Source organism: Chionomys nivalis, chromosome 1, assembly GCF_950005125.1.
Source record: "Chionomys nivalis chromosome 1, mChiNiv1.1, whole genome shotgun sequence".
Lineage (NCBI taxonomy): Eukaryota > Metazoa > Chordata > Mammalia > Rodentia > Cricetidae > Chionomys > Chionomys nivalis.
The window spans coordinates 199,441,984-199,467,427 of NC_080086.1; the positions used below are offsets into that span (position 1 = coordinate 199,441,984).

The window sequence follows — 25,444 nt, forward strand, 5'->3', positions numbered from 1 at the left end:
AAAAAAGAAAGCAGAAAGGAGGAGGGGGATAGAGGATGTTCTAATCCAAGAGTACTTTAAAAAAATTAACAGAAATAAAAAAATAAAAATAAAGGAAAAGCCCTGACATGCTATATGAATCAAGGAACCTCCAAAGAAGCCACTGAGTTTATTCTTTTGTTGGCCACCTACTGCTGGGCATGCAGCAGTAGATAGTTTGTTTCCCTGGTGAGACTTACTTGAAGGAAACTAAAGATTGCTTCTGGATTAGGGATGGGGCATGGTGTCCACTCCTACTTTGGCTTCTAGACACCACAGAAGAGTTTTTCAAAAGACTCAATCTGTCTTAACACATGTTTTGATTGAGCATAGTTTATGAACAAAAAAATAGTTTAGAAAATAGGGAGACAATTTTATATTGCCTTTTTAAATAGCTGAATATTCATATTTGATACTATACCAAAAGTTTAACAAGTGATAGATTATTAAAGGTTAGTTAAAAATTGTATGAATGAACTTTTTGCAGTGTTAATTAAAAGTCTAATGGTCTAAGTTATATTTAAAAAAATTTAATAAATGCAGAACTTTAAACAATCATAAACAAATGTGAAATATATTGATTCACTGAGTTAGGGACACTCTAATTTTATTATATAATAAATTACATTGGTTTTTATCTCTACCAATTTTATTAGAAGGTAAGAACTCAGAAGTTATCAGGTTGAACATAAAGAATGCGTCTTTCAAAATTTTAGCATTCACTTGAAAGATCAAAGAAAAGAGAAAAAAGAACAAGAAAGTAACACATCTGTCCAAATGGATCTGTCAATCAACTGGTCAAGAAAATCCTCTCAGGAAAAACTGTCTGCTATAGAGAATTAAGAAATAATACAAAAGTTGCCTAAATTATAGAATGATTAGCAGTTGTTTTACTTGAAAGATTTTATTAGTTTTTGAGAAAATGCCAGCCTAGAGCCTCAGTTGTCATTCACCATTTGAGAATAGTACTGTATTGCAGTGGGCAACAATAAATGAAAAAACCCCTAACTGTCCAAAATGCTGAAAGTAAGTGACAATAGAATGCTCAGCCTCAATCAGGATACGGATCACCCTCTGTAAGACTCAGGGAACATTGCAGAAGAGGAGTGGAAAGAATGCAAGAGCCAGAAGACAAGGAGATATGCAGCAAAAAGATATTTTCTGGACATGACATAGCAAATATAGTCCTCTTTTCCTTAACTCACTAAAGCTGTGTTGATCTGCACATGACTTGCACAAGATTGAGTTACTCAGTATTTTATCATGGATAGGAAAAGAGCCCATGAGGCCGCTTCCCTCCCAGAGGGTTTGTTGACAGATAATGGTCCAAAGAGATTATTGCAAAGCAATGTACACTCTTAAGGGGTGAATGTGAACAATGACCATGACATGACAATGGTCATTCTATAATTTAGGCAACTTTTGTATTATTTCTTAATTCTCTGTAACAGAGAGTGTTTCCTGAGAGGATTTTCTTGACCAGTTGATTGACAGATCCATTTGGACTGATCCTTAGGTGAGGGGACACTAAAGTGTCACTTTTTTGTTCTTTTTAAACAGAAAGCCTCCAGCTAACTAATAATTCTATGTATAGACAATTATCTATTAATGACCTTCTGGGAAGACCAAGATGTCATACCTATAACCTAGAGCGAATATATGACTCAGATCTCAATTCCAGTAATCAGAATTCTTAGTTTTATAAGTCTCTGATAATGAGGAAGAGCTATAACTAGTGACTGCTAATAGTCATTTTTTTTCCACTTCTAATGCAAAATGTCTTTAAATTAGTCTTAATCTCTTTAATCACTTTCAGTGTATTGGGAGAATACACTGATCTCCAACGGTCCCTTTGACTACTGTTCACTCTGATCTTTGAGAGTATTCTTTTATAATCTAATCTATTTTCAACATTACGCTCTGAATATCAATACATCCAAAGCAACAAAGTACTATTAGAACTTTTGGTCTGATTTAGAGATAATAGAAAAGATCATACTAAATCACAATCCTATCAAATTATTTGGGTACCCTCAGTTTTAGAAAACTTAACCCAGAATAGTATCATGTAACACAAACATGTCAGTATACATTTTCAAATATCACGAATATTTTCCTTTCCACTGATTACTTAACAACAATACTTACCCTAATATTCTATTCATTCCATGTCTAGCAGCATAGTGTAATGGAGTGTTGTGTTGATAGGGCTCTCCATAGGATGTATTTGGATCAAGGGATTCTTTTAGTTGAGGATTATTTTCATATATTTGGCAAGCGAGGTTTTCATCACCATTGATGAGAGCTTTGCGGAATTTGGTGGTTGTATTTCCCATGTTTTGTTTTATTTTCTGATAAGCAGTGGCACTTTTTTCCTTCAGCCACTTCTTGAATACTTCTACATGTTCCACATTCTAATGAAGGAGAAGTAATCAAATTAGAGTGTAACAGTAATTACAAAGCAGTATCCAACATTGCCAATTACAAATATTAATAACATCTGTGAAGCAGATGAAGGAAGTAAACAATATTACATGCTGTTAAATTTGCCATACTTTTAACACTGGTCAAATTAACCTCTTATTAAATTTTAATATTTTCCCATATAAAGACTGTAAGGTTACACAGCTGTATTTTATCTAGAAAAGTTTCTTTTATATATATAAACTTTTCACATGAGCAGGAATCAATTTCACTGACTTTTATGGCTGAATACATTTGTAATTCATGAGAACTAATTTTGATTGTCAACTCAAGGACATCAAGAATCAAATAAAACCCAAGCAGCTGGGCACACCTGGGGACAATTTGAGGTGAGTAGACACACCCTAACACTGGGCTGCACCTTCTGGCAGGACCCCACATAAAAGCACATGGAAGAAGGGAGCTTTTGCTTTTTGCCTTCTCATTTTCACTCCTGCTGGAAAGTCACCTTTCTGTTGCCGAGGTATTCAGCATTTTAGAACCTACTTTTTCAGAATCCTAATGCAGATGGAAGACAAGCAGCTCTCCAAGAAAACTCAGGCTCACTGACTGAACAGCTAAAGGATTCTTGACCTTCTGGTCCAAAGATAAACTACTGTTGGGCTACAAGGATTAGTCTGTAAGTCATTCTAACACCCCCCACGCACACACAAAATGTACATGCACACACGTGCAGGTACACAGTATTCTGTCAGTTCTGTTCCTTTAGAAAACCCCAACTAAAACAACCCAGTGAATTACATGTAGGTATTACTAAGTCAATTTGTGGATTATTAAAAAAAGAACAAAAAGTTTTCTTCAATTAAGAAATACAGTTCAGGAAAAATGGAACTGCTAAGTACTTAGTAGAAAAGGACTTAAAATATAAATACATATGTAACTATACAACTTATTGATACTCAGATAATAACAGCAAAATAAAAACGCTGATCAAACAAAATGGAGATAGTAATTATTCTACCTTTCAAAGTTATTCAATTTTTTGCTATAAAAGGATTCAAATCAATGCTGAAAATATTAAATGTCTGTGCACACTACATGTGTGAAGAACTCATAATGATCATCAAATGGGCAATTGAGGTAGGGGAGGGGAAAGCATAAAAATGAAAAATATGTCAGAAAAGTGAAATGTCACAATTGCTAACACTACTCTTAAGCAAGGTATTTACCCCCGAAAATATCAACTTCCCATCTGTCCATTAAGGAAAACGACTATTTTACAGACATGTGTATAAAAATCATAAGAGAAAGTACAGTGATATTTGAATATTAATAAATAAAGTTTACATGAAGATCAGAAAGCAAAACAGCTACACTAGTCAGTAATACAAGCCAGGCAGTGGTGGCACACACCTTTAATTCCAGCAGTCACACTAGCTGGCTATAGAGGCCGGGTACTGGTAGTGCATCTCTTTAATCCCAGCACTAGAGAGGAATATAAGGAGGAATGAGTGAGGAAATGGCTCTCTTCCATTCTGAAGATTTCGTAGAGGTAAGAACTCTTTAGTGGCTTGGCTGCTTTGCTTTTCTAATCTTCAGGATGAACCCCAATATCTGTCTCAGGGTTTTTATTATTTGTGCTACATTTGGCACTCAACATTTGAAGGTATGAATTCACGAAAAATCCATTTGCCTATGGCTTTTTTTTATTAAAAATTTCCACCTCCTCCCCTCCTTCGATTTACCTCCCCCTCCCTCTCCAGTCCTAACAGCAGTCAGGGTTCCCTGCCATGAGGGAAGTCCAAGGTCCTCCCTCCTCAATCCAGGTCTAGGAAGGGGAGCATCTAAACAGACTAAGCTCCCACAAGGCCAGTACATGCAGTAGGATCAAAACTCAATGCCATTGTCCTTGGTTTCTCAGTCAGCCCTCATTGTCCGCCACATTCAGAGAGTCCGGTTTGATCACATGCTTGTTCAGTCCCAGTCCAGCTAGCTTTGGTGAGCTCCCATTAGATCAGTCCCACCCTCTCAGTGGGTGGATGCACCCCTCACGGTCCTGATTTCCTTGCTCATGTTCTCCCTCCTTCTGCTCCTCGTTTGGACCTTGGAAGCTCAGTCCAGTGCTCCAATGTGGGTCTCTGTCTCTATCTCCATCCATTGCCAGATGAAGATTCTATGTGATATGCAAGATATTCATCAGTATGGCTATGGGATGAGACCAGTTCAGGCACCTTCTCCTCTGCTGCCCAAGGAACAAGGTGGGGACATCTCCTTGGACACCTAGGAACCCCTCTAGAGTCAAGTCTCTTGCCAACCCTAAAATGGCTCCCTAAATTAAGATATCTACTTCCCTGCCCCCATATCCACCCTTCCTCCATCCCAACCATCCCATTCCCCTAAGCTCTCTCAATTCTCCCCTTCTCCCTTTTCTCTCTCCATATCCCCTTACCCCCACCCCAATACCACCCCGATGCTCCCAACTTTTGCCCGGTAATCTTGTCTACTTCTAAAATCCAGGAGGATAACTATATGTTTTTCTTTGGGTTCACCTTCTTATTTAGTTTCTCTAGGATCACGAATTATAGGCTCAATGTCCTTTACTTATGGCTAGAATCCATTTATGTGTGAGTACATACCATATTCATCTTTTTGGGTCTGGGTTATCTCACTCTATTTCCATCCATTTGCATGCAACATTCAAGATGTCATTGTTATCGCTGAGTAAAACTCTAAAGTGTATATGTACCACACCTTCTTTATCCATTCTTCTATTGAGGGACACCTAGGTTGCTTCAAGGTTCTGGCTATTACAAATAATGCTGCTATGAACATAGTTGAACAAATGTTTTTGTAGTATGATGGGGCATCTCTTAGGTATATTCCCAAGAGTGGAATTGCTGAGTCCTGAGGTAGGTTGACTCCCAGTTTCCTGAGCAACAACCACACTGATTTCCAAAATGGTTGCACAAGTTTGCATTCCCACCAACAGTGGATGAGTGTTCCCCTTCTCTCCACACCCTCTCCAGCAGAGGCTATCATTGGTGCTTTTGATTTTAGCCATTCTGACAGGTGTAAGATAGTATCTCCAAGTTGTTTTGATTTGCATTTCCCTGATCAGTAAGGAGGCTGGGCATGACCTTAAGTGTCTTTTGGCCATTTGAACTTCTTCTGTTGAGAATTCTCTGTTCAGTTGAATACACCATTTTTTAATTAGGTTACTTAGAGTTTTAATGTCTAGCTTCTTGAGTTCTTTATATATTTTGGAGATCAGACCTTTGTCTGATTCAGGGTTGGTGAAGATCTTCTCCCAATCAGTAGGTTGCCTTTTTGTCTTAATGACAGTGTCCTTTGTTTTACAGAAGCTTCTCAGTTTCAGGAGGTCCCATTTATTTATTGTTGTTCTTATTGTCCGTGCTTCTGGGGTTATACACGGGAAGTGGTCTACTGTGCCCATGTGTTGCAGTCTACTTCCCAGTTTCTCTTCTATCAGGTTCAGTGTAGTCACATTAATATTGAGATCTGTAATCTATTTGGACTTGAGTTTTGTGCATGGTGATAGATATGGATCTATTTTCATTCTTCTACAGGTTGACATCTAGTTATGCCAGCACCATTTGTTAAAAGATGTTTTCTTTCTTCCATTGTATACTTTTAGCTTCTTTGTCGAAAATCAGGTGTTCATAGGTTTGTGGATTAATATCTGGGACTTCAATTTGATTCTATTGGTCAACATCTCTGTTTTTGTGCCAATACCAAGCTGTTATCATTACTGTAGCTCTGTAATAGAGTTTGAAGTCAGGGATGGTAATGCCTCCGGAAGCACTTTTATTGTATAGGACTGTTTTGCCTATTCAGGGTATTTTTTTTTTCCATATAATGTTGATTATTGTTCTCTCAAGGTCTGTGAAGAATTTTGTTGGGATTTTGATGGGGATTGCATTGAATCTATAGATTGCTTTCGGTCGAATTGCCATTTTTACTATGTTGATCCTCCCAATCCAAGACCATGGGAGATCCTTCCATGTTCTGGTATCCTTTAAAATTTCTTTCTTCAAAGCCTTAAAGTTCTTGTCAAATAGATCTTTCACTTCCTTGGTTAGAGTTACCCCAAGATACTTTATGCTATTTGTGGCTATCGTGAAAGGTGATGCTTCTCTGATTTCCCTCTCTGCTTCCTTATCCTTTGTGTATAGGAAGGCAACTGATTTTTTAGAGTTGATCTTGTATCCTGCCACATTACTAAAGGTGTTTATCAGTTGTAGGAGTTCTTTGGTAGAGTTTTTGGGGTCGCTTATGTATACTATCATATCATCTGAAAATAACGAAAGCTTAACTTCTTCCTTTCCAACATGAATCCCCTTGATCCCCTTATGTTTTCTTATTGCTATTGCTAGAACTTTAAGCACTATATTGAAGAGGTATGGAGAGAGTGGACAGCCTTGTCTTGTTCCTGACTTTAGTGGGATGGCTTTGAGTTTCTCTCCATTTAGTTTGATGTTAGCTGTTGGTTTCCTATATATTGCTTTTATTATATTTAGATATGATCCTTGTATCCCTAATCTCTCCAAGACCTCTATCTTAAAGGGGTATTGAATTTTGTCAAGTGATTTTTCAGTATCTAATGAAATCATCATATGTTTTTTTTCCTTCAGTTTATTTATATGATGGACTTTCGTATGTTGAACCAGCACTGCCTCTCTGAAATGAAGTCTACTTGATCATAATGTATAATTTTTTGGATGTGTTCTTATATTCGGTTTGTCAGTATTTTATTGAGAATTTTTGCATCATTGTTCATGAGTGAGATTGGTCTGTAATTCTCTTTCTTGGTTAAATCTTTCTTGCGTGGTTTTGGTATCAGCGTGACTGTAGCTTCATAAAAGGAGTTTGGCAATGACTCTTCTGTTTCTATTTTGTGAAATACCTTAAGGAGTATAGGTATTAGCTCTTCTTGGAAGTTCTGGTAGAATTCTGCATTGAAACCATCTGGTCCTGGGCTTTTTTTGGTAGGGAGGTTTCTGATGACCACTTCTAATTCCTTGCGACTTACAGGTCTATTTAAACTGTTCACCTGGTCTTGATTTAATTTTGGTATATGGAACTTATCTAAATAAGTGTCCATTTCTTTCACATTTTCCAATTTTGTGGCATACAGGCTTTTGTAGTAAGATCTAAAGATTCTATGAATTTCCTCTGTGTCTGTGGTTATGTCGCCCTTTTCATTTCTGATGTTAATTTGCGTGTTCTCTCTCTGTCGTTTGATTAGTTTGTATAGGGGTTTGTCATTCTTGTTGATTTTTTCTAGGAACCAGCTTTTTGTTTCATTGATTCTTTGGATTGTTTTCTGTGTTTCTATTTTGTTGATTTCAGCCCTCAGTTTGATTATTTCCAGTCTTCTACTCCTCCTGGGTGAGACTGCTTTTTTTTTCTCTAGAGCTTTCAGGTGTGCTGCTAAGTCTCTAATGTGTGCTTTCTCCATTTTCTTTATGTGGGCACTTAGTGCAATGAACTTTCCTCTTAGCACTCCTTTCGTAGTGTCCCATAGATTTGAGTATGATGTGTCTTTATTTTCATTGAATTCAAGGAAGACTTTACTTTCTTTATTTCTTCCTTGACCCGGGGTGGTTCAGTAGTTGACTGTTCAGTTTCCATGAGTTTGTAGAATTTCTGGGGCTAGAATTGTTGTTGAATTCTAACTTTATTCCATGGTGATCCAATATTACACAGGTGGTTACTACAATTTCTTTGTATCTATGGATGTTTGCTTTGTTTGATCAATTTTTGAGAAGGTTCCATGAGATGTTAAGAAGGTATATTCTTTTATGTTTGGGTGGAATGTTCTATTGATGTCTGTTAAGTCCATTTGGTTTATTACATCTGTTAGTTCTTTTATTTCTCTGTTAAGTTTCTGTCTGGTTGACCTGTCCTTTGGTGAGAGAAGAGTATTGAAATCACCCACTATTAGAGTGTGAGGTTTGATGTATGTTTGGAGTTCTTGTAATGTGTTTTTTACATATGTGGGTGGGTTTTATATTTGGGGCATAGATATTCAGGATTGAGACTTCCTCCTGATAAATTGTTCCTGTTATGAGTATAAAGTGTATAAACCTTTTCCCAACCCTTTACTATAAGGTAGTGTCTGTCTTTGAATTTGAGGTGTGCTTTTTGTAAACAATAGAATGTTGGATCCTGATTTCGTATCCATTCTCTTAACCTGTGCCTTTTTATTGGTGAATTGAGTCCATTGATATTAAGTGATATTAATGACCAGCAGTTGTTAACTCCGGTTATTTTTTCTGGTGGTAGTGTTTGTATGTTTCCCTTCTTTGAGTTGTGCTGGTGGAGGGTTGTCAGATGCTTGAGTTATTATGGGTGTTGTTGGCTTTCTTGGTTAGTGATTTTCCTTCTAGTATTTTCTGTAAGGCTGGGTTTGTGGCTACGTATTTTTTAAATTTGTTTTTGTCCTGGAATATCTTGTTTTCTCCATCGATGGTGAATGCAAGCTTTGCTGGGTATAGTAGTCTGGGCTTTCATCTATGGTCTCTTAGTGTCTGTAGCACATATATCCAAGACCTTCTGGCTTTCATGGTTTCCACTGAGAAGTTAAGTGTAATTCTGATGGGTTTCCCTTTATATGTTACTTGACCTTTTTCCCTTGCAGCTCTTAATTTTTGTTCTTTATACTGTATGTTTTGTGTTTTGATTATTATATGGCGAGGGGATTTTTTTTTTTTTTGATCCAGTCATTTGGTGTTCTGTATGCTTCCTGTACCTTCATAGGAATATCCTTCTTTAGGTTGGGAAAGTTTTCTTCTATAATTTTGTTGAATATATTTTCTGGGCCTTTAAGCTGTAATTCTTTTCCTTCTTCTACCCTTATTATTCTTAGGTTTGGTCTTTTCACGGTGTCCCAGATTTCCTGGATATTTTGTGTAAAGAATTTGTTGGATTTGCTCTTTTTTTTGATCAATTAGTTTATTTCCTCTATAGTATCTTCTATATCTGAGATTCTTTCTTCTACCTCTTGTATTCTGTTGGTAATACTTGTCTCTGTAGTTCCTGTTTGTTAACCCAGATTTTCCATATTCAGCCTTCCCTCGGTTTGTGTTTTCTTCATTAACTCCATTTCATTTATCAATTCTTCAACTGTTTCCCTTACCTGTTTGATTGTTTTTTTTTTCTTGGTTTTCTTGGGTATCATTTCCTCTACCTTTTTGTTTGTCTGCCTATGGCTTTTTTGCCACCATCATAGGCGCACACAGGGCTTCATCCCCACCTGGCTAGGTTTTTTTTTTTTTCCTTCACAAGGCCTCTGATTGAGTTTGGGCTTTTCCAATTGTAGCTCCTCTGAAACAGTCACCTGCTTCCACCCAAACTCCAGAACTACCTGGGCTCCAAATGCCACAGGACTCACTCACTCTAGACTGGCCAGTTCTGCCATCAGGCAGTACCCCCCCACACACCACCACACATGTTTTCTCTGAATTACAAAGACAGCCATCCCCCCCCCCCCAGTCCTTATGGGCTCTCCTTGAAACCCCTTTTTGGGCTGCTGCCAAATTAGGTAGCTGGCTTGAGATCCAGTCAAGCTTTTATTGTTCTACACAGCAGCAGTCAGTCTCACATGTTCATCAGCATTGCTGTAGATTTGGTAAGACAATTAATTCTTGAAGGAATTAGTTAAAAGGGAGTTTTTTTTAACCACATTAAAAAATGGGGAAAACCATTAGAATGGAAGGATTTGGGTCTCTGTATGATAGTATGCTAGACAGTTTCAAAATGGAATGATTAAATGAGAGGATATCTAATTTTGATGGGATTTATGTGATATCAATTGTAAATACTATCAGCTTTATCATTTTTGTCTTATCACTAAAAAAAGTTGTTTTAATATGAATGCTAAGATACAGTTCTTAGAAAAACCTAATCAAACAGGTCACAGAGATATTAAAATCCAGACCAAGGTATTTAAGGGAGAGCCATTCAGCACTGGATTATAAAAATAGGAGCAGTCTAAAGTTTTCAAACAACCAACCTTAATAATATAACCAGTCACCTTACAGGAATCACCAGATGGCAGAGGTTCTGTTACACCTAACTGGATTCCTATGCCAATGTTAGATTTAGGGAGAATCAAGGAAGCAATCGTCTCATATGGCATGCTGTGAAGCAAATGTTAAACTTGGGGTCAGTTTGTAATTATCCTTAAAGACTGGACAGAATTGGTTAAAGGTGTTTTAGAGCCTGGTCCACAATTACAATGGAGTACCTGGTTCAAAGAGGTTAAGATTATTGAACAACGGAGTAAAGCTAGAGGTAGGGAAATCTCCCAAGATCAAATTCTTGGAGAAGGTTATGCTACTACAGAAAGGCAGGCTGTATATGATTTACCACACACTAGATTTACGCCGCACAGCACCATTGAATGTTTGGGACAGAATTGGAAAAATCGGAAAGAAAATTGAGTCATTTACTAAAGTTATACAGGACCCAATGGAAACCTTTATGGATTTCTTACAAAGACTGACTGCAGCAGTAAATAGAATGATACCAAATTCAGAAGCTAGACAAAGAACGATTGAATCTCTGGCTTTTGAAAATGCCAATTCTCTATACAAAAAGATAATATTAGGCCATTAAAAGCAAGGTCAATACCATTGGAGGAATGGATTCAAGATACAATTAATACTGAATCTCATGACCATGATGATGCATGGATAAGAGAGGTGACTTTTAGAGGTTTGAGGAAAAACTGTATTTCAAACGTTGTAATTGTGACAAACAAGGTCACCTTAAAAGGGATTGTAGACGCTCCTAGAAATAATGTTTTTTCTAAGATGAATCAATCCAGAATGCCCTTCCCTTCTGGATTTTGCGGAGGGTGTGGCAAATGCAGGCATTGCACTAATGAAAGAGGTCAATGAGGAATATTCAAGGTTCTTTTGCTGTTAGGAAACTCCCTGAGGGGCCTCTTGCATACCCCTATGCCTAATCAAGTTTAGTCACTTCCTGTCATCATAGAGGAAACTCATTCCCAGAGCAATGACAGAACCTAATGCCTACTGTAATAAACCATACTGTTCTGGATAATAAAACAGCTATCGAAGAGAGAACAAAAAATTTAGGTAAAACCATAAAGCGAGTATTTTGGAAAAACCTGAATAAATGAACAAAGCCCAAAATTAAAACTACAAATAAACAACATCATTGAAGGTCTGATAGACACAGGTGTGGATGTAACAATAATCTCATCAAAATCTTGGCATTCAAATTGGCCTCACCATGATGTAAATGTTCAGTTTTCAGGGATTGAAACTTTATCTCAAGTAAAGAACTTGAGATGGGTCAAATGTATAGGGCTAGAAGGACAGAGAGGAAAATTAAAACCATATGTGCTAACAGTAATGAATTTGGGGGGACACGATCTCTTAGAGCAATGGAACACTCAGAATAAAATCACCCCAATTGTAGAAATATACCATAAACTAGCATATGTTTTTGTGAAAAATATTACAAGGTATTATAAAGAACAGTCACCAACAATTCAGGTTGTACAATAGGCCACAACAGCTGCTGATCTTCCAAAGGCACCAAAAGTCACACCTTTAAAAATGGTTGACAGACAAACCTGTATGGGATAACCAATGGCCTTTAACAACAGAGAAACTGCAAACTGTAGAACAGTTTGTACAGGAGCAACTAGATGTTTAGAATATTGAAGAATCAATGAACCCTTGGAATTCTCCTGTATTTGTTGTTAAAAAGAAATCTGGAAAATGGAGAATGGTAACAAATCTAAGAGCTGTTAATGGGCTACCACAATTTGGAATCCATTTGCCTTCCCTATTACCTAAAGGATGGCCTCTTATAGTTATTGATTTAAAAGATTTCTTCACCACACCATTACAAGAAAAGAAGAAAAATCTGCATTTACAGTGCCTACTTATAATAATTCTCAGTTTACTAAGAGATAAAAATAGAAGGGTCTCCCTTAACCTAAATAAACAGCCACACCCTGTGCCAATATTTGGTAAGTCAGCCACTGGAAATGATACATAAGCAATTTCCTGAATCTATAGTTTACTATTACATGGATGACATTTTACTATCTGGTTCAAATGTAGATACTTTAGAAAGAATGTTTGAAGAAGTACATTTTGCCTTGTTGGGAAATGCAAATTGCTCCTGAAAAAATACAAGGAAAATTTTATTAATTTTGTATGCTATAAGTAAAATAAGTTTTCAAATTAGGAGTTTTTTTTTTTTTTTTTTTTTTTTTTGGTTTTTCGAGACAGGGTTTCTCTGTGCAGCTTTGGTGCCTGTCCCTGGAACTCACTCTGTAAACCAGGCTGGCCTCGAACTCACAAAGACCCGCCTGCCTCTGCCTCCCAAGTGCTGGGACTAAAGGTGTGCGCTGCCACTGCTCGGGTTCATTATAGGCTCTTACTGACTTTCAAAGATTGCTAGGAGACATTTTCCATCTATGGTATAGTATTGGGATAGGTCCTGATGACCTGATTACTTTAATTGGGATAAAACCTGATGAACTGAATAATTTAAACAAAATTATGTTGACAAGGACTTAAACAGTACCAGAAAATTATCAGCTGAAGTTGAGAGAGAATTGATTTTGATGAAGAAAACCTACAGAAGGCAGATTGTGTGGATCAGAATCTTAACTCCATTCTGGTCATATTACCTTCCAAATAATCTTCTACAAGAATTTTAATGTAGACAGAAGATAGTATCTTAGAATGGATATTTTTACCACATAAGTCAAGAAAAAATTTAAAACCTAGGTAGAAAAGGTCTCTGAGCTAATTCTAAAAGGAAAATTGAGACTTCATCAATGATCAGGATTAGACCCAGCAGAAATTATAGCACCCTTTAATAATGATGAAATTGGCAAATTAAGGGAATAAAGTGAACCTGGCAAAGAACTGCGCAATTTTTAAAAGAGATTAGCGACAATTATCCCCAAAGCAAGAAAATACAACTTAAAAAGAGAACTAAATGGATCATCCCTCACATTGTATGGGATACACCAATAACTGGAGCCCCTACATTCTATACTGATGCATATAAATTAGGAAAGGCAGATTACATATCGGAAAATTTACGTAGAGTGGATCTAAGCCCTGATGATTCTGTCCAAAGTCAGATTTATATGCTATTCTCATGGTACTAAAAGATTTTAAAGAACCTCTCAACATAGTTAATGACTTTCAATATGCAGAGAGTCGTTTTTCATATTGAAACTGCTGAATGTATACCAGATGATACAAAACTGACTATTATTCAGTTACAAGATACAATCAGGAATAGGAATCATCCCATGTACATACATCTTCTAGCACAAAAGAATGCAGAAATCTATCAATTATTGATTGGAAATGTGCTGAAGGCCTCAGAATTTCATATAAATGTCATGTCAATAGCAAAGGTTAAAAAAAAAAAAGACTTTTCCATCATGTGGCAAGAAGCCAAAGAAATTATAAGGTAAAGTACTAATTTTTTTTTATACAACTAGACACTACTGCCTGCAGGAAGAACCTGCACGGAACTCAAAGGAATGAAATATGGCAGATGAATGTGGTCCATTTTGTCACCACACCATTGAAACCTATCAAGGTTTTCAATGGGAAACTGCCTTGAGTACGGAAAAGGCTGATTCATAATCACACATTTGCTAGACATTATGGCCATCATGGGTATGCCTACACAATAAAGACAGACAATGGTCCAGAATATGTCTCTAAGAAAATGAAACAGTCTTTTACTTATTATAATATAAAGCATGTTACAGGTATATCAACAAATCCTTCAGGCCAGACAGTTACAGAAAGAGCAAATAGAACTAAAAGGATATGTTAAATAAACAGAAAAGGATGATAAATACCCCCAGAAACAGACTGCATAGTGCTTTATTAATGTGGAATTTTCTAAATACTAATGAGAAAGAAACAACAGCTGTGGAGTTACATTGGATAATAGAAAAAAACTACAGAATTAAATCAGTCAATATACTTTATTAAAGATGTACTGACCTCAGAATGGAAACCAGGACATGTGTTATGTTGGGGAAGAGGTTTTGCTTTTGTTTCTACAGGAGAAAAAAAAATGAAATGCATTCTACCAAAATTGATAATGATTCGATTGAAAAAGAGAGACCTCTTAAATAGAAGAGATGACAGTTCATCAAATGCACGGCTGTTCAATCCAAACTAGCCTATAAAACTAACAAATGCTTTTCATTTGATCATATATAACTTGCCAAAGAGAATAGCCCCAAAATTATGGTTTGGGAAAGGTTTTGTTTCTGTCTTTTCAGGAGAATAAAGGTATCCAGTTAAGAATTCTGAAGACCACTGGACAACAAGACACCTGAAAAAAAAAAAGGACAAATTATCCCGAAAAAAATGCCTCAAAAGAAAGATTGGTCTATTAGTATATCACACCTCCAAAAGGATAAAATTTCATAAATTTTCCCAAATTTTTGTTTTTGCTATTTACCACCAACATTTAATACAAGTCTCTACATAGTCCCAGTCTAATGAAAAATCAAAGCTGGGTTTGGAGCTGGTGTGTGGCTTTCTCCTTTTCTAAATACAAGCATGTTTATTTAAAAAAAAATCAAAAATCTGTCTTATGTCAGAAGAGCCACATGATATGGAGCGGAAGAAAAACAAATATTTAAGGACTATTGCTGCTAATCTCATAATCCTTTGATTTTATATTGATTCTTTAATAGCTTACTTAAGGTATAAATTTTATAAGATTAACATATATCTTAAACTTTTTGTCATGATATTAATGGTCATATAGAGTACTAACTAGTTCTAGAAAAAGGTTTCATCTACCTTCCTGTGCATGTTTTCTGCAGTGAACCATGACCACGCCTAACAGTGATCTTTGATGTCTCCAAAAGGAGGATGGGGACTCACAATGATGATTCCTCTAGGACTATGATAATACCATCTAATGATCAGCACTGGACTAGAACGGCTCAGAAAAATTTTGATGTGGATGGCTGAGATGATCTAGTCTAACACACTACTCTAGCCAGGACTTAGAGAAAGCCTCCACTGTCCCATTACGAAGAGATTGAACTACAAATGATAGTTACCTCTCCCAGGACTTGACAAATTTGTTTTTGGGGATTTCCTAAAGATACTGTTGCTCCCCACAGACAGCAGGAAGTAAATTAAAAAATAAGACACCCATATTCCCAAGAGGTGGGGGTGGTTGGTTTTTGGTTATTCAATGGGTTATGGATATTTGTCATTATTTAGGAAGGCTGGTTACAAGTTGTTATTGGTTATAGTCAGAAGCAAAGTTAAACAAAGGAGATTAGATTCAGAGTTCTTGTTTTGAAAAGAAAAAGGAGGGCTATAGATATGACAGAATAAAAGGGTAGATTATTGAATCTACTCTGAAAATAAAAAAGGAGGATATAGATATAAGATAAAAAGAAAGATTATTGAGTCTACTTTTAAAAGTAGTTTTATTTCAAAAGTATTAGTTTTCAATGTTTTACATTAGATTTTTGTATAATGTATACAAATTTTGTATTTGATACAAATTTGAGATTAATTTTGTGAGAACATACTGTACATATATTTCTACTCTTCATCAAGGTATTGTACCTATACAACTCATATAACAATGTAATGAAATTTTCTAGTCCTTAAAAATTATTATTTCCAATTATTTAGGATAATAACAAAATGCAGGTTAGTAGTTAATCACCTATTATGATCGAACTTGTAGTTATATTAGGTATGTTTTCAAGGTCAAACAAAGACATATGTTACACAGACAGGTCATCTTCAAACACTTCAAAGGTCTACAGAATATGGCATTTAAGATGTTTTAATGGCACAGGTTCTTCTTTTTCTTCTTCATTTTTTAATGACAATGAGACATGACTGCTCCTGGCAGCACCAATCTACTTCAGAGAAGATAATGGGCATTGAAGAAACTCACGATGGGGTTTGCTTTCTTTGGGGCAAAAGTAAGCCACTGGGCAAGAAAATGCCCCTGCCTCGACTGCTGACAGTATGCTCTCCTATTTGGACAATCAGAACACAAAAGAGTGACTGTGAAACATTAATAAGACAAGGAGGGGTGGGGCAGTGGTGGTGCACGCTTTTAATCCCAGCACTTGGGAGGCAGAGGCAGGCAGATCTCTGAGTTCGGGGCCAGCCTGGTCTACAAGAGCTAGTTCCAGGACAGGCTCCAAAGCTACAGAAAAACCCTGTCCAAAAAGAAGAAAAAAAGAAAAGAAAAAAAAGACCATGAGACACAACCATTCAGAATATCTTGCTTCACAGAAAAGGCTACAGATATGCTGGGCCCATAGGCCAAAGATGGAAGCCCCAATGTTGCAAAGGAACTCTGGGTGACTGTCCAGGCAGCCAGCTGTTCCTGTCATTTCTTACAATTTTTGGAAGTCGTTTGCTTAAGTCGTTTGCTTTCTACTTAGTTAATATTATTTCCTTCTAGGGTCTCTGAGGGAGTTAAAGATTAAATAGGCATATAGTTTTCCTTGTTTATCAGATACAGAAAGCAAGTTATTATAGAAAGTAAATTAGCTATGAGACTTTGGACTCACCAAGATAAGATAGGTATGGACTATTTTCTCTGAATTTGTCAAATAAAAATAGACTAGACATTGATGATGTATTTATTCCCTGTATACATTGTATATACTTATTTTACTTATTAAAATAGTTTTTCTTATATTAGTTATAGCCTTCTTTTAGATAAAAAGGGGGAAATATAGTGATATTTAATCTGTATTTTAATAATCAGAACACAAAATGCCACACTAGTCAGTAATACAGGCCAGGCAGTGGTGGCACACACCTTTATTCCCAGCAGCCACACTAGTGAGCCATAGAGGCTGGGTGGTGGTGGTGCACACCTTTCATCCCAGCACTAGAGAGGAATATAAGGGAGAATGAGAGAGGAACTGGCTCTCTTCCATTCTGAAGATTTCATAAAGGTAAGAACTCTTTTTTTAATAAATTTTTTATGGTTTATTTAGCTTTATTTTATGTGCATTGGTGTGAAGGTGTCAGATCCCCTGGAACTGGATTTTCAGACAGTTCTGAGCTGCCATGTGGGTGCTGGGATTTGAACCCGGGTCCTCAGGAAGAGCAGTCAGTGCTCTTAACTGCTGAGCCATCTCTCCAGCCCCTAAATATTTATTTATTTATTATGTATACAATATTCTGTTTGCATGTATGCCTGAAGGCCAGAAGAGAGCACCAGACCTCTTTACAGATGGTTGTGAGCCACCATGTGGTTGCTGGGAATTGAACTCAGGACCTTTGGAAGAGCAGGCAATGTTCTTAACCACTGAGCCATCTCTCCAGCCCAAGGTAAGAACTCTTTAGTGGTTTGGCTGCTTTGCTTTTCTGATGTTCAGGATGAACCCTAATATCTGTCTCAGGGTTTCTATTATTCATGCTATAAGGAAGTTTATGTAAAGTATCTATAACAGACCTTGTTTAAGGGGTTCAATGCTAAAAGGTTCTAATCTCCTAAGCACCCTTTCTGTATCTATTCTTAAATTACTGTTGCTGTGATGTGACTGCCCCCAAAAGACCCATGCTACTGTCCCCCAAAGAGGATTAGCCTGTTAAACTTTTAGGAATGAATTATGGCATAGAGGAATATCCCTCTAAAGAGGAAACTGGGACCCTAGTCCCTTCTTCACTCTCTTTTTGCCTCCCTGTGACCTTGAGTTAAACAGAACTCCTCTACTATATGCTCCCATGACGACATACTGTGCTGCCATAGGCCCTGATTCTTTGGGGCCTGAAACTTCTGAAACTGAGCAAAAGTAAGTCCTTCCTCCTTTTCCTCAGGTATTTCATCACAATAGCAGAACTGTAATGATCAATACTACCATTAAAGAAGACAGTACAAACAAAAGCAGATATGAAAAAACGAGTCTTGTGGAGGAGCTGGTAAGTATGTATCACAGTTAGACCTTAGCACTGAATAACAGGTGATAAAACTGAAAACAGGCTGGGACAGATAAGATAAGGAAGGTATATTTTCATATAAATGGACTGATAATTAAAAGCTTTTGTATGGGGCAGAGGTATAATTATTCTATGCCTTAGGGAATGTGTGAGAGCATAGAGGGCAGCAATGTAAATGCAGAGGATGTAGAATTACCCTTTTATTCAAGGAAAGGTTGGCTACACAAGCATAGTTTTAAAAATCACTTGAAAAGTAATATTCATGCTGTGCAGTGAATTATTTTACAAGGCAGTAAAAATTTCAAAAAGAACAACTTGAATGATGGAAAATCCTTTAAGTTTCTTATAAAATAGTGATTCTCAAACATGGTTATACATCCTAGTGGTCTAGAGAACTTCAAAGAATCTTATTGGATGGATTAAATTTTTAGAAAGAATATACAGGGGTTGTACCTAGTACCTAAGCATTGGTGTTTAAAGCCATTCAAGTGATTTCAATATGCAGACATCACTGTTTTAAAAGCTCCTTCCAACTAACTAACCAACCCTCAGGGTGAGACATTGCCAAGCCAGAAAGCAGGAATTATGTGTTTACTACAGAAGTATATCTTCTGGTTCACCATTATCCTGTATAAGACCACAAATTAGTTGTTTACTGACATTTCGGTTACTGGCTTTTAAAGTTTTAAATATACAAAAATATTCATATTAATTTAAAAAATATGAATATTGACTTCCCCCATGCAAAAACAAAACCCAGAGTTTCAGAATGTAGCTCAGCTGGTAGTATGCTTGTCAATCTTGCATTAAGTCACAGGTTTATTTCCAGACTCACATATACCAGGTGTGGCGACATGAACCTGTAATACCAGCCTTTGGGAGGCAGAGAGGACACTCTGGAGTTCAAGGCCATAATAGGCTACAAAGCGAGGTAGAGACCTGATCGTGGAACATGAAAACCTTACTTTAAAGGAATCACAAAGAAAACCCAGTCTGTTTACCTGAAGACTATCACTGCCAAATAACTACTTTATGCATGTCTATATGTATTTGTATGCATCCAAATATTAGTACATTAATTTGTTCACACTACATACTACATACAAAAAAAAACTGTTGACATTTTAGTCTGACATCTTTAAAGATATCTTTATGGTCTCATTTCAAATTGAAGAAGCAAATCCTATTTCCCACATTTAATATTTTTCACAGTATATTATAGATTCTTCTGGCATTTTTCAGGAACAGTCTAGATTTTATTTTACTCTTTGTTTTAACAGAGTGCAGAGTAGTTTCTTCATTCTCAGTAAAAAAATTTGGTTTGTTGTGTATGGATCTAAGCATTTAGCAACTTAATGTGTTTCTGCTATTGTATGCTGAGAAAGCAACTCACAAAGAAACCAAAGCTGGCCTTGAATTAGTGGTTGTCCTGACTTGGCTCCATCTCCAGAATGCTGAAATACAGTGTGTGTCACTATGCCTGGCTTACGTTATTCTTAGTAAGAACTCCAATCGGTTGACTGTACAGTTTTATCTATACAAATATAAAAGATAACATGTAGACTGTGAAGTGCCTCTCTTAAGAATATGAAAACTTTCATTTGTTTTGGTATTCACTACCCTGATACAATGCTACTTAATTATAAAACTGCTGTGGAAGCACACTCTGCTCATTCAGCCAGTAGCATTTAAGATGTGGTGCTGTGGGAGCTCCTTCCATCTTTAAGATACCAGCCCACTTGGGTGTGGTCTCTTATCCTATAAACGCAACTGTAAAGCTGGCGCTTGCTCTCTTGCTACCGGCTCTCACTTCTGACTGTTAGACTCTTGTTCCTCTTCCCCATTTGTGCAAAGCACTGTAATCTAGAACAGTGATCTGTAAGTCTCCCCTAAATAAATAATTATTATATGCAATTCTGAACTAGTGTGGGATTATTTTGTGACTTCTGCCTTCATGGGGTGCCCAACCATTTGGTTTTAGAATCCCCAATGCTGAGTGCCCGTGCATCCTCCGCCAGGATTGGAGCACGCACAGCTCAGTGCAAGTCCTCCCTCAGCCCGCCTCAGCAGCTGCCTATGCACAAAGCCAGAAGTTCACACACACACACACACACACACACACACGTAGGTGGATAGATAGATAGATAGATAGATAGATAGATAGATAGATAGATAGATGTCTCACGCAGAGGCTTTTCTTGCTACGGACTGACCGTGGTTCTTTATATTTTCTCATTACATGCCTTGGAGCAGCTTTAAGACCCCGTGCATCCCACCGCTTGCCTCTTGCCAGCTCACACTGCAGAAACTCAGGTGAGACACGGGCTTCCCAAGTCTGAGACAGCTGTTCCACAGCTTCTAACAATTTGTCTGCATTTGCTAGTCTAGTGCTTGTGTGGCCGCCAACCAATCAGGGACATCTGGGGAGCACATAGTCTGTAATTTATATTAAATAACTTTTTAATTTGAGTACATCTTTCAGCTTTTAACTATAAAAATATATTTAAGCCAGTCATGCAGCTCTGAGTGTGCCGTGACACCTACTGGCAGGTAACGGTTATTGCACCTGTTTCAGCTAATTAAACCACAGATAAGATTTAATATAATTTAAAAGGGCAAGATTATGGACAATTTAACCTTTCAAGGTTTCGATAGCCTCTTAACTTACATCACGTATGAGGTTTTGTAAGACTTATATGATTTCCCACCTACATCACTATTTTTAATTCTGGGGATTAGTTTTGTCCTCAATATTATTTCCTTAAAAAGATGGCTTGATAAATAGGGCCAAGGATGAGGCACTTTTAGAAATGGTACAGTCTTTACAGACTGATACAAATCTTCTGAAAGGAGAGGTCAGGATTCTGAAGGATACGAACAATTTAACTAACAAAACTCAGTCAAATGAGGTACTTTTAGAAATGGTATAGACTGATAGTAATTAACTAAAAGGAAAATTCAGCACTCTGGAGAAGGATACAGCCAATTTGACATAAAAAAAAAAAACCCAGTCAATGACAGAGGGTGCTGGAAAACTGTCTGAAAGAATTCATACTGTTGAATGTATTAATCAGACTGTCAAAGGGGTATGACAGATTAACTGATAGACTGTCTCTCCAGGAAATAATATGCATGCTATAAAGATTATGTCCAATGATGAGACATTATCTCTACTGGACAGATTTTATACCTTGAAATCCTCAATAAGGGCATTAGAACAGAACACTGTATAGGAGATCCAGATATTACAAAAGACAGCGGTAAATAGATTTGAAAAGATTGAGGAACTTATCGAATTTGAACCAGGGACAAAAGGTACAAAGACAAAATTTAGCCTCATCAGTATGGAAAAAAACTCCAGGATAGCTTCCTCAGAGGTCTGCCTGCCTTTGTGGTGATAACATCAGAAAGAGTATCTAGCCACAAATACCCAAAGGTTGCCAAAGAATATTCATGGGAGTCCATTCGTATAACTGATCTAAAGGAAATTAAACAAGCAATTGTAGCTTAAGGGCTACATTTGTCCTTTGTTAGGGAAATGGTCAAAATGTGGGCTTCCAGTAACAAAGCAATGCCACAAGACTGGAATCAGTCAATCTCAGCAGTCCTAGAAAGGTGGACCACAGATGCTTTGGAGGGGCTATTTTAAGGAAGAAGCTAAAATTGTAGAGCTACAGGAAAAAGCAAAAGGACTTGAGATTTCCTTAGATCAAATTCTATGTGAGGGACTTTATTCCGATCCTCAGGATCAAGCTCTTTATGATGACCACACCTTGTCCCTATGTAGAACAGCAGCTTTAAAGGCTTGGGACAGGATTCAGGAACAAGAAAGAGAGTTGAATCATATCTTAGGGTTTCACAGTGTCAGAGAGAAACTTTTACTGACTTTTTTTTTTTTTTACAAAGACTAAGTAGGGCTGTACAAATAGGGGTAACTGATCCGAAGATAGACATATAATAATTGAATCTTTCCTTATGAGAATTCCAACTTAAAATGCAAAAGGATCAGCACCCATGAATGAATGGGTCTTGTATACAATGTATGTTGAGACACTCGACTATGGTATTGAAGCTTGAGTAGGAGAAGCAATTTTCAATGGTAAGAGAAGACATCAAAATACCAAATGTTGTAATTGTGGTAGAATGGGACATCTGAGAAGGGATTGTAGACAATGGATGTTTAGGAATAATGGCTCCTCAGGGAATGACAGAAATAGGAGGACTCAGCCTTCAGGTATACGTAGGAGGTGTAGCAAAGGCCAACATTGGACCAATGAATGTAGGTCAACAAAAGATGGACAAGGAAACCTGATACCATTGGGAAACGCCGTGGGGGGCCTCTTGCAGGTCCCCATGACGAATGTGGTCCAGTCATTCCCAGTTACTGTGGAGAACATGTCTCACCAGGAAAATTAAAAAATCCAATGTCTACTGTAAAAATCAATACTGATCTGAATGATGGAATAAATGTGGAGGATGGATCAAAACTGTCTTAGGACACAGGAGACGTCTATTCTGGCAGACGTCTATAGATGATCAAACACCAAATGTATAAATGGCATTTTTATTGAAGGCATGGGTATGGACATACGTATCATTACTCCAGAATCTTGGCATCTGAATTAGCCTCTTCAAGATGTAGATGTTTAAATCCTAAGAATTGGAACCCTATCTCAGGTAAAACAAAACAAGAGATGGGTTGAATGCCTAGGGCCAGAAGGACAGTGAGGAAGACTAAGGCCATATTTAGCTAATATTGCAGTGATCAATTGTAGCAATGGTATACCCAGATTAACATTCCTACAGCCCCCAAAACTTATGATTCTGGGGAAAATATTAGAAGATATTATAGGCAATGGTCACCAGCCATTCAGGCTATACAAGAACACAAAGCAATTGATAAACTTTCAGAGATACTAACATCCCTGCCTTCAAAATGGTTCACTGAGAAACCAATCTGGTTTAAACAGTGGCCTCTAGCTGAAGAAAAGCTGCAGGCTTTAGAACAGCTGGTACAAGAGCCACTAGATGTTCAACATACTGAAGAATCTACCAGCCCTTAGAGTTTTCCTGTATTTGTTGTTAAAAAGAAATCTGGAAAATGGAGAATGGTGACAGATCTTAGAGTTGTCAACAAAGTTATTCAACCTATATGGGCCCTCTACAATCTGGAATTTCTCTGTATTCTGTTACCAAAGGGATGGCCTCTCATAGTTATTGATTTAAAGGATTGTTTCTTAACTATACCGTTACAAGGAAAGGATAGAAAAAAGTTTTCCTTCAATGGTGCCTACTTACAACAATTCCCAGCCTAGTAGGAGATAACAATGGAGTGTCCTCCCAACGCAAATGCTCAATAGCCCCACCTTGTGCCAATACTTTGTCAGCCAGCCATTGGAAATAATACATAAGCAATTTCCCAAGTCTGTAATTTACCATAACATGAATGACATTTTGGAAGAGATTATGTTAATTACCTAGGTTACAGAATTAGTTTGCAAAAAATTAGAACAAAAAAGGCACAAATTAGGAAAGACCTGTTGGGAACTCAAAGATTATTTGAAGACAACTCCAGTCTATGACTGGCTGTTGGGATAACACCGATCTAATCATTCATTTAAACAAAACCTTAGATGGTGATAAAGACTTGAATAGTCCCAGAGAATTAACAGCTGAAGCAGAAAAGGAATTGATGATTGCTGAGAAGAAATTATAGGAGGCACATGTGGGTAGGGTGAATCCCAATCTTAATTGTATTCTAGTCAAAATTTCTTCTACAAGAATTTTAATGCAGAGGGACGATATTATCTTAGAATGGATCTTTTTACCACATAAGCCAAGTAAAAAATTAAAAACTTATGTGGAAAAGGTCTCTGAATTAATTATAAAATGTAAATTAAGACTTTTTAAATTAGCAGGTAGTATGTGGAAAAGGTCTCTGAATTAATTATAAAATGTAAATTAAGACTTTTTAAATTAGCAGGTAGCAGGTATAGACCCAGCAGAGATTATAGTGCCTTTTACTGCTGATGAAATAAAAAAGTTATGGGAAGACAATGAACCCTGGCAAAGGGCTTGTGCTAATTTTGAGGGAGAAATTAATAGCAATTATCCCCCAAAGCAAGACTTAACTTTATAAAGAGAACTTCTTAGATTCTTACCTGAATTGTATGTGATGCACCAATAACTGAAACCTGTACATTTTATACTGATGCAAATAAATCAGGAAAGGCAGGTTACAAATCAGAAGAATTAAGTAAGGTGGAACAAAGCCCTTATAAGTCTGTCTAGAAGGCAGAATTATACGCTATTCTTATGGTACTAAGGGGTTTTAAAGAACCTCTCAATACAGTTACAACATGCAGAAAGAGTTGTTTTGCATATTGAAACTGCTGAATTTACACCAGATGATACAGAAGCAATGAGTCTTGAGTGTACTCATAGGAATATGGGTGAGGAATTCTTTCCAGGAGAATAGGTGACCAATAGCATTTACATTACTGAAGTCTTGCTCAACGTGGATGACCATTCCCAGAAGCTACATGGATGGAGGCAATTGTAACGTCATTATTCCTTCATTATTCATTCAGGTGCAAGACATAATCAGGAATAGACTTTGTCCTATATACATAACACACATCTGATGCCACATGGGTCTGCCAGATCCTCTAGCACAAGGTAATGCAGAAATTGATCAATTATTGATTGGAAGTGTGTTGCAGGTCTCTGAATTTCATAAATTTCATGTCAATAGCAAAGGTTTAAAGAAAGAGTTTTCTATTATATAATAACAAGCTAAGGAGATTATAAAGAGATGTCCTACTTGCTCTTTCTATAATCAAATACCATTGCCTGCAGGGGGTAACCCAAAAGGGTTCTCAAAGGAATGAGATCTGGCAGATGCATGTGTTCCACTTTGAAGAATTTGGTAAATTAAAGTATGTGCACCACACCATAGACATGTACTCAGGTTTTCAATGGGCAACTTCCTTGAGCTCAGAAAAGGC

The 25,444-nt window shown here is 37.0% G+C and overlaps 1 protein-coding gene across 8 annotated transcripts in view; it reads right to left on the bottom strand.

The window, feature by feature from the left end:
* The window catches only part of Ankib1 (ankyrin repeat and IBR domain containing 1), a 157,441-nt gene that overhangs the window by 109,309 nt on the left and 22,688 nt on the right, over nt 1-25,444 (bottom strand). For 7 of the 8 annotated variants that reach the window (XM_057765633.1, XM_057765599.1, XM_057765625.1 and 4 more), the window contains one exon: nt 2,167-2,432. In XM_057765633.1, coding sequence (XP_057621616.1) covers nt 2,167-2,354 — 188 coding nt within the window. In that variant the 5' untranslated portion in view covers nt 2,355-2,432. Of the gene's footprint in view, nt 1-2,166; nt 2,433-3,855; nt 3,928-25,444 lie in introns of all 8 variants that reach the window. The other variant, XM_057765590.1, reaches the window with a different exon arrangement.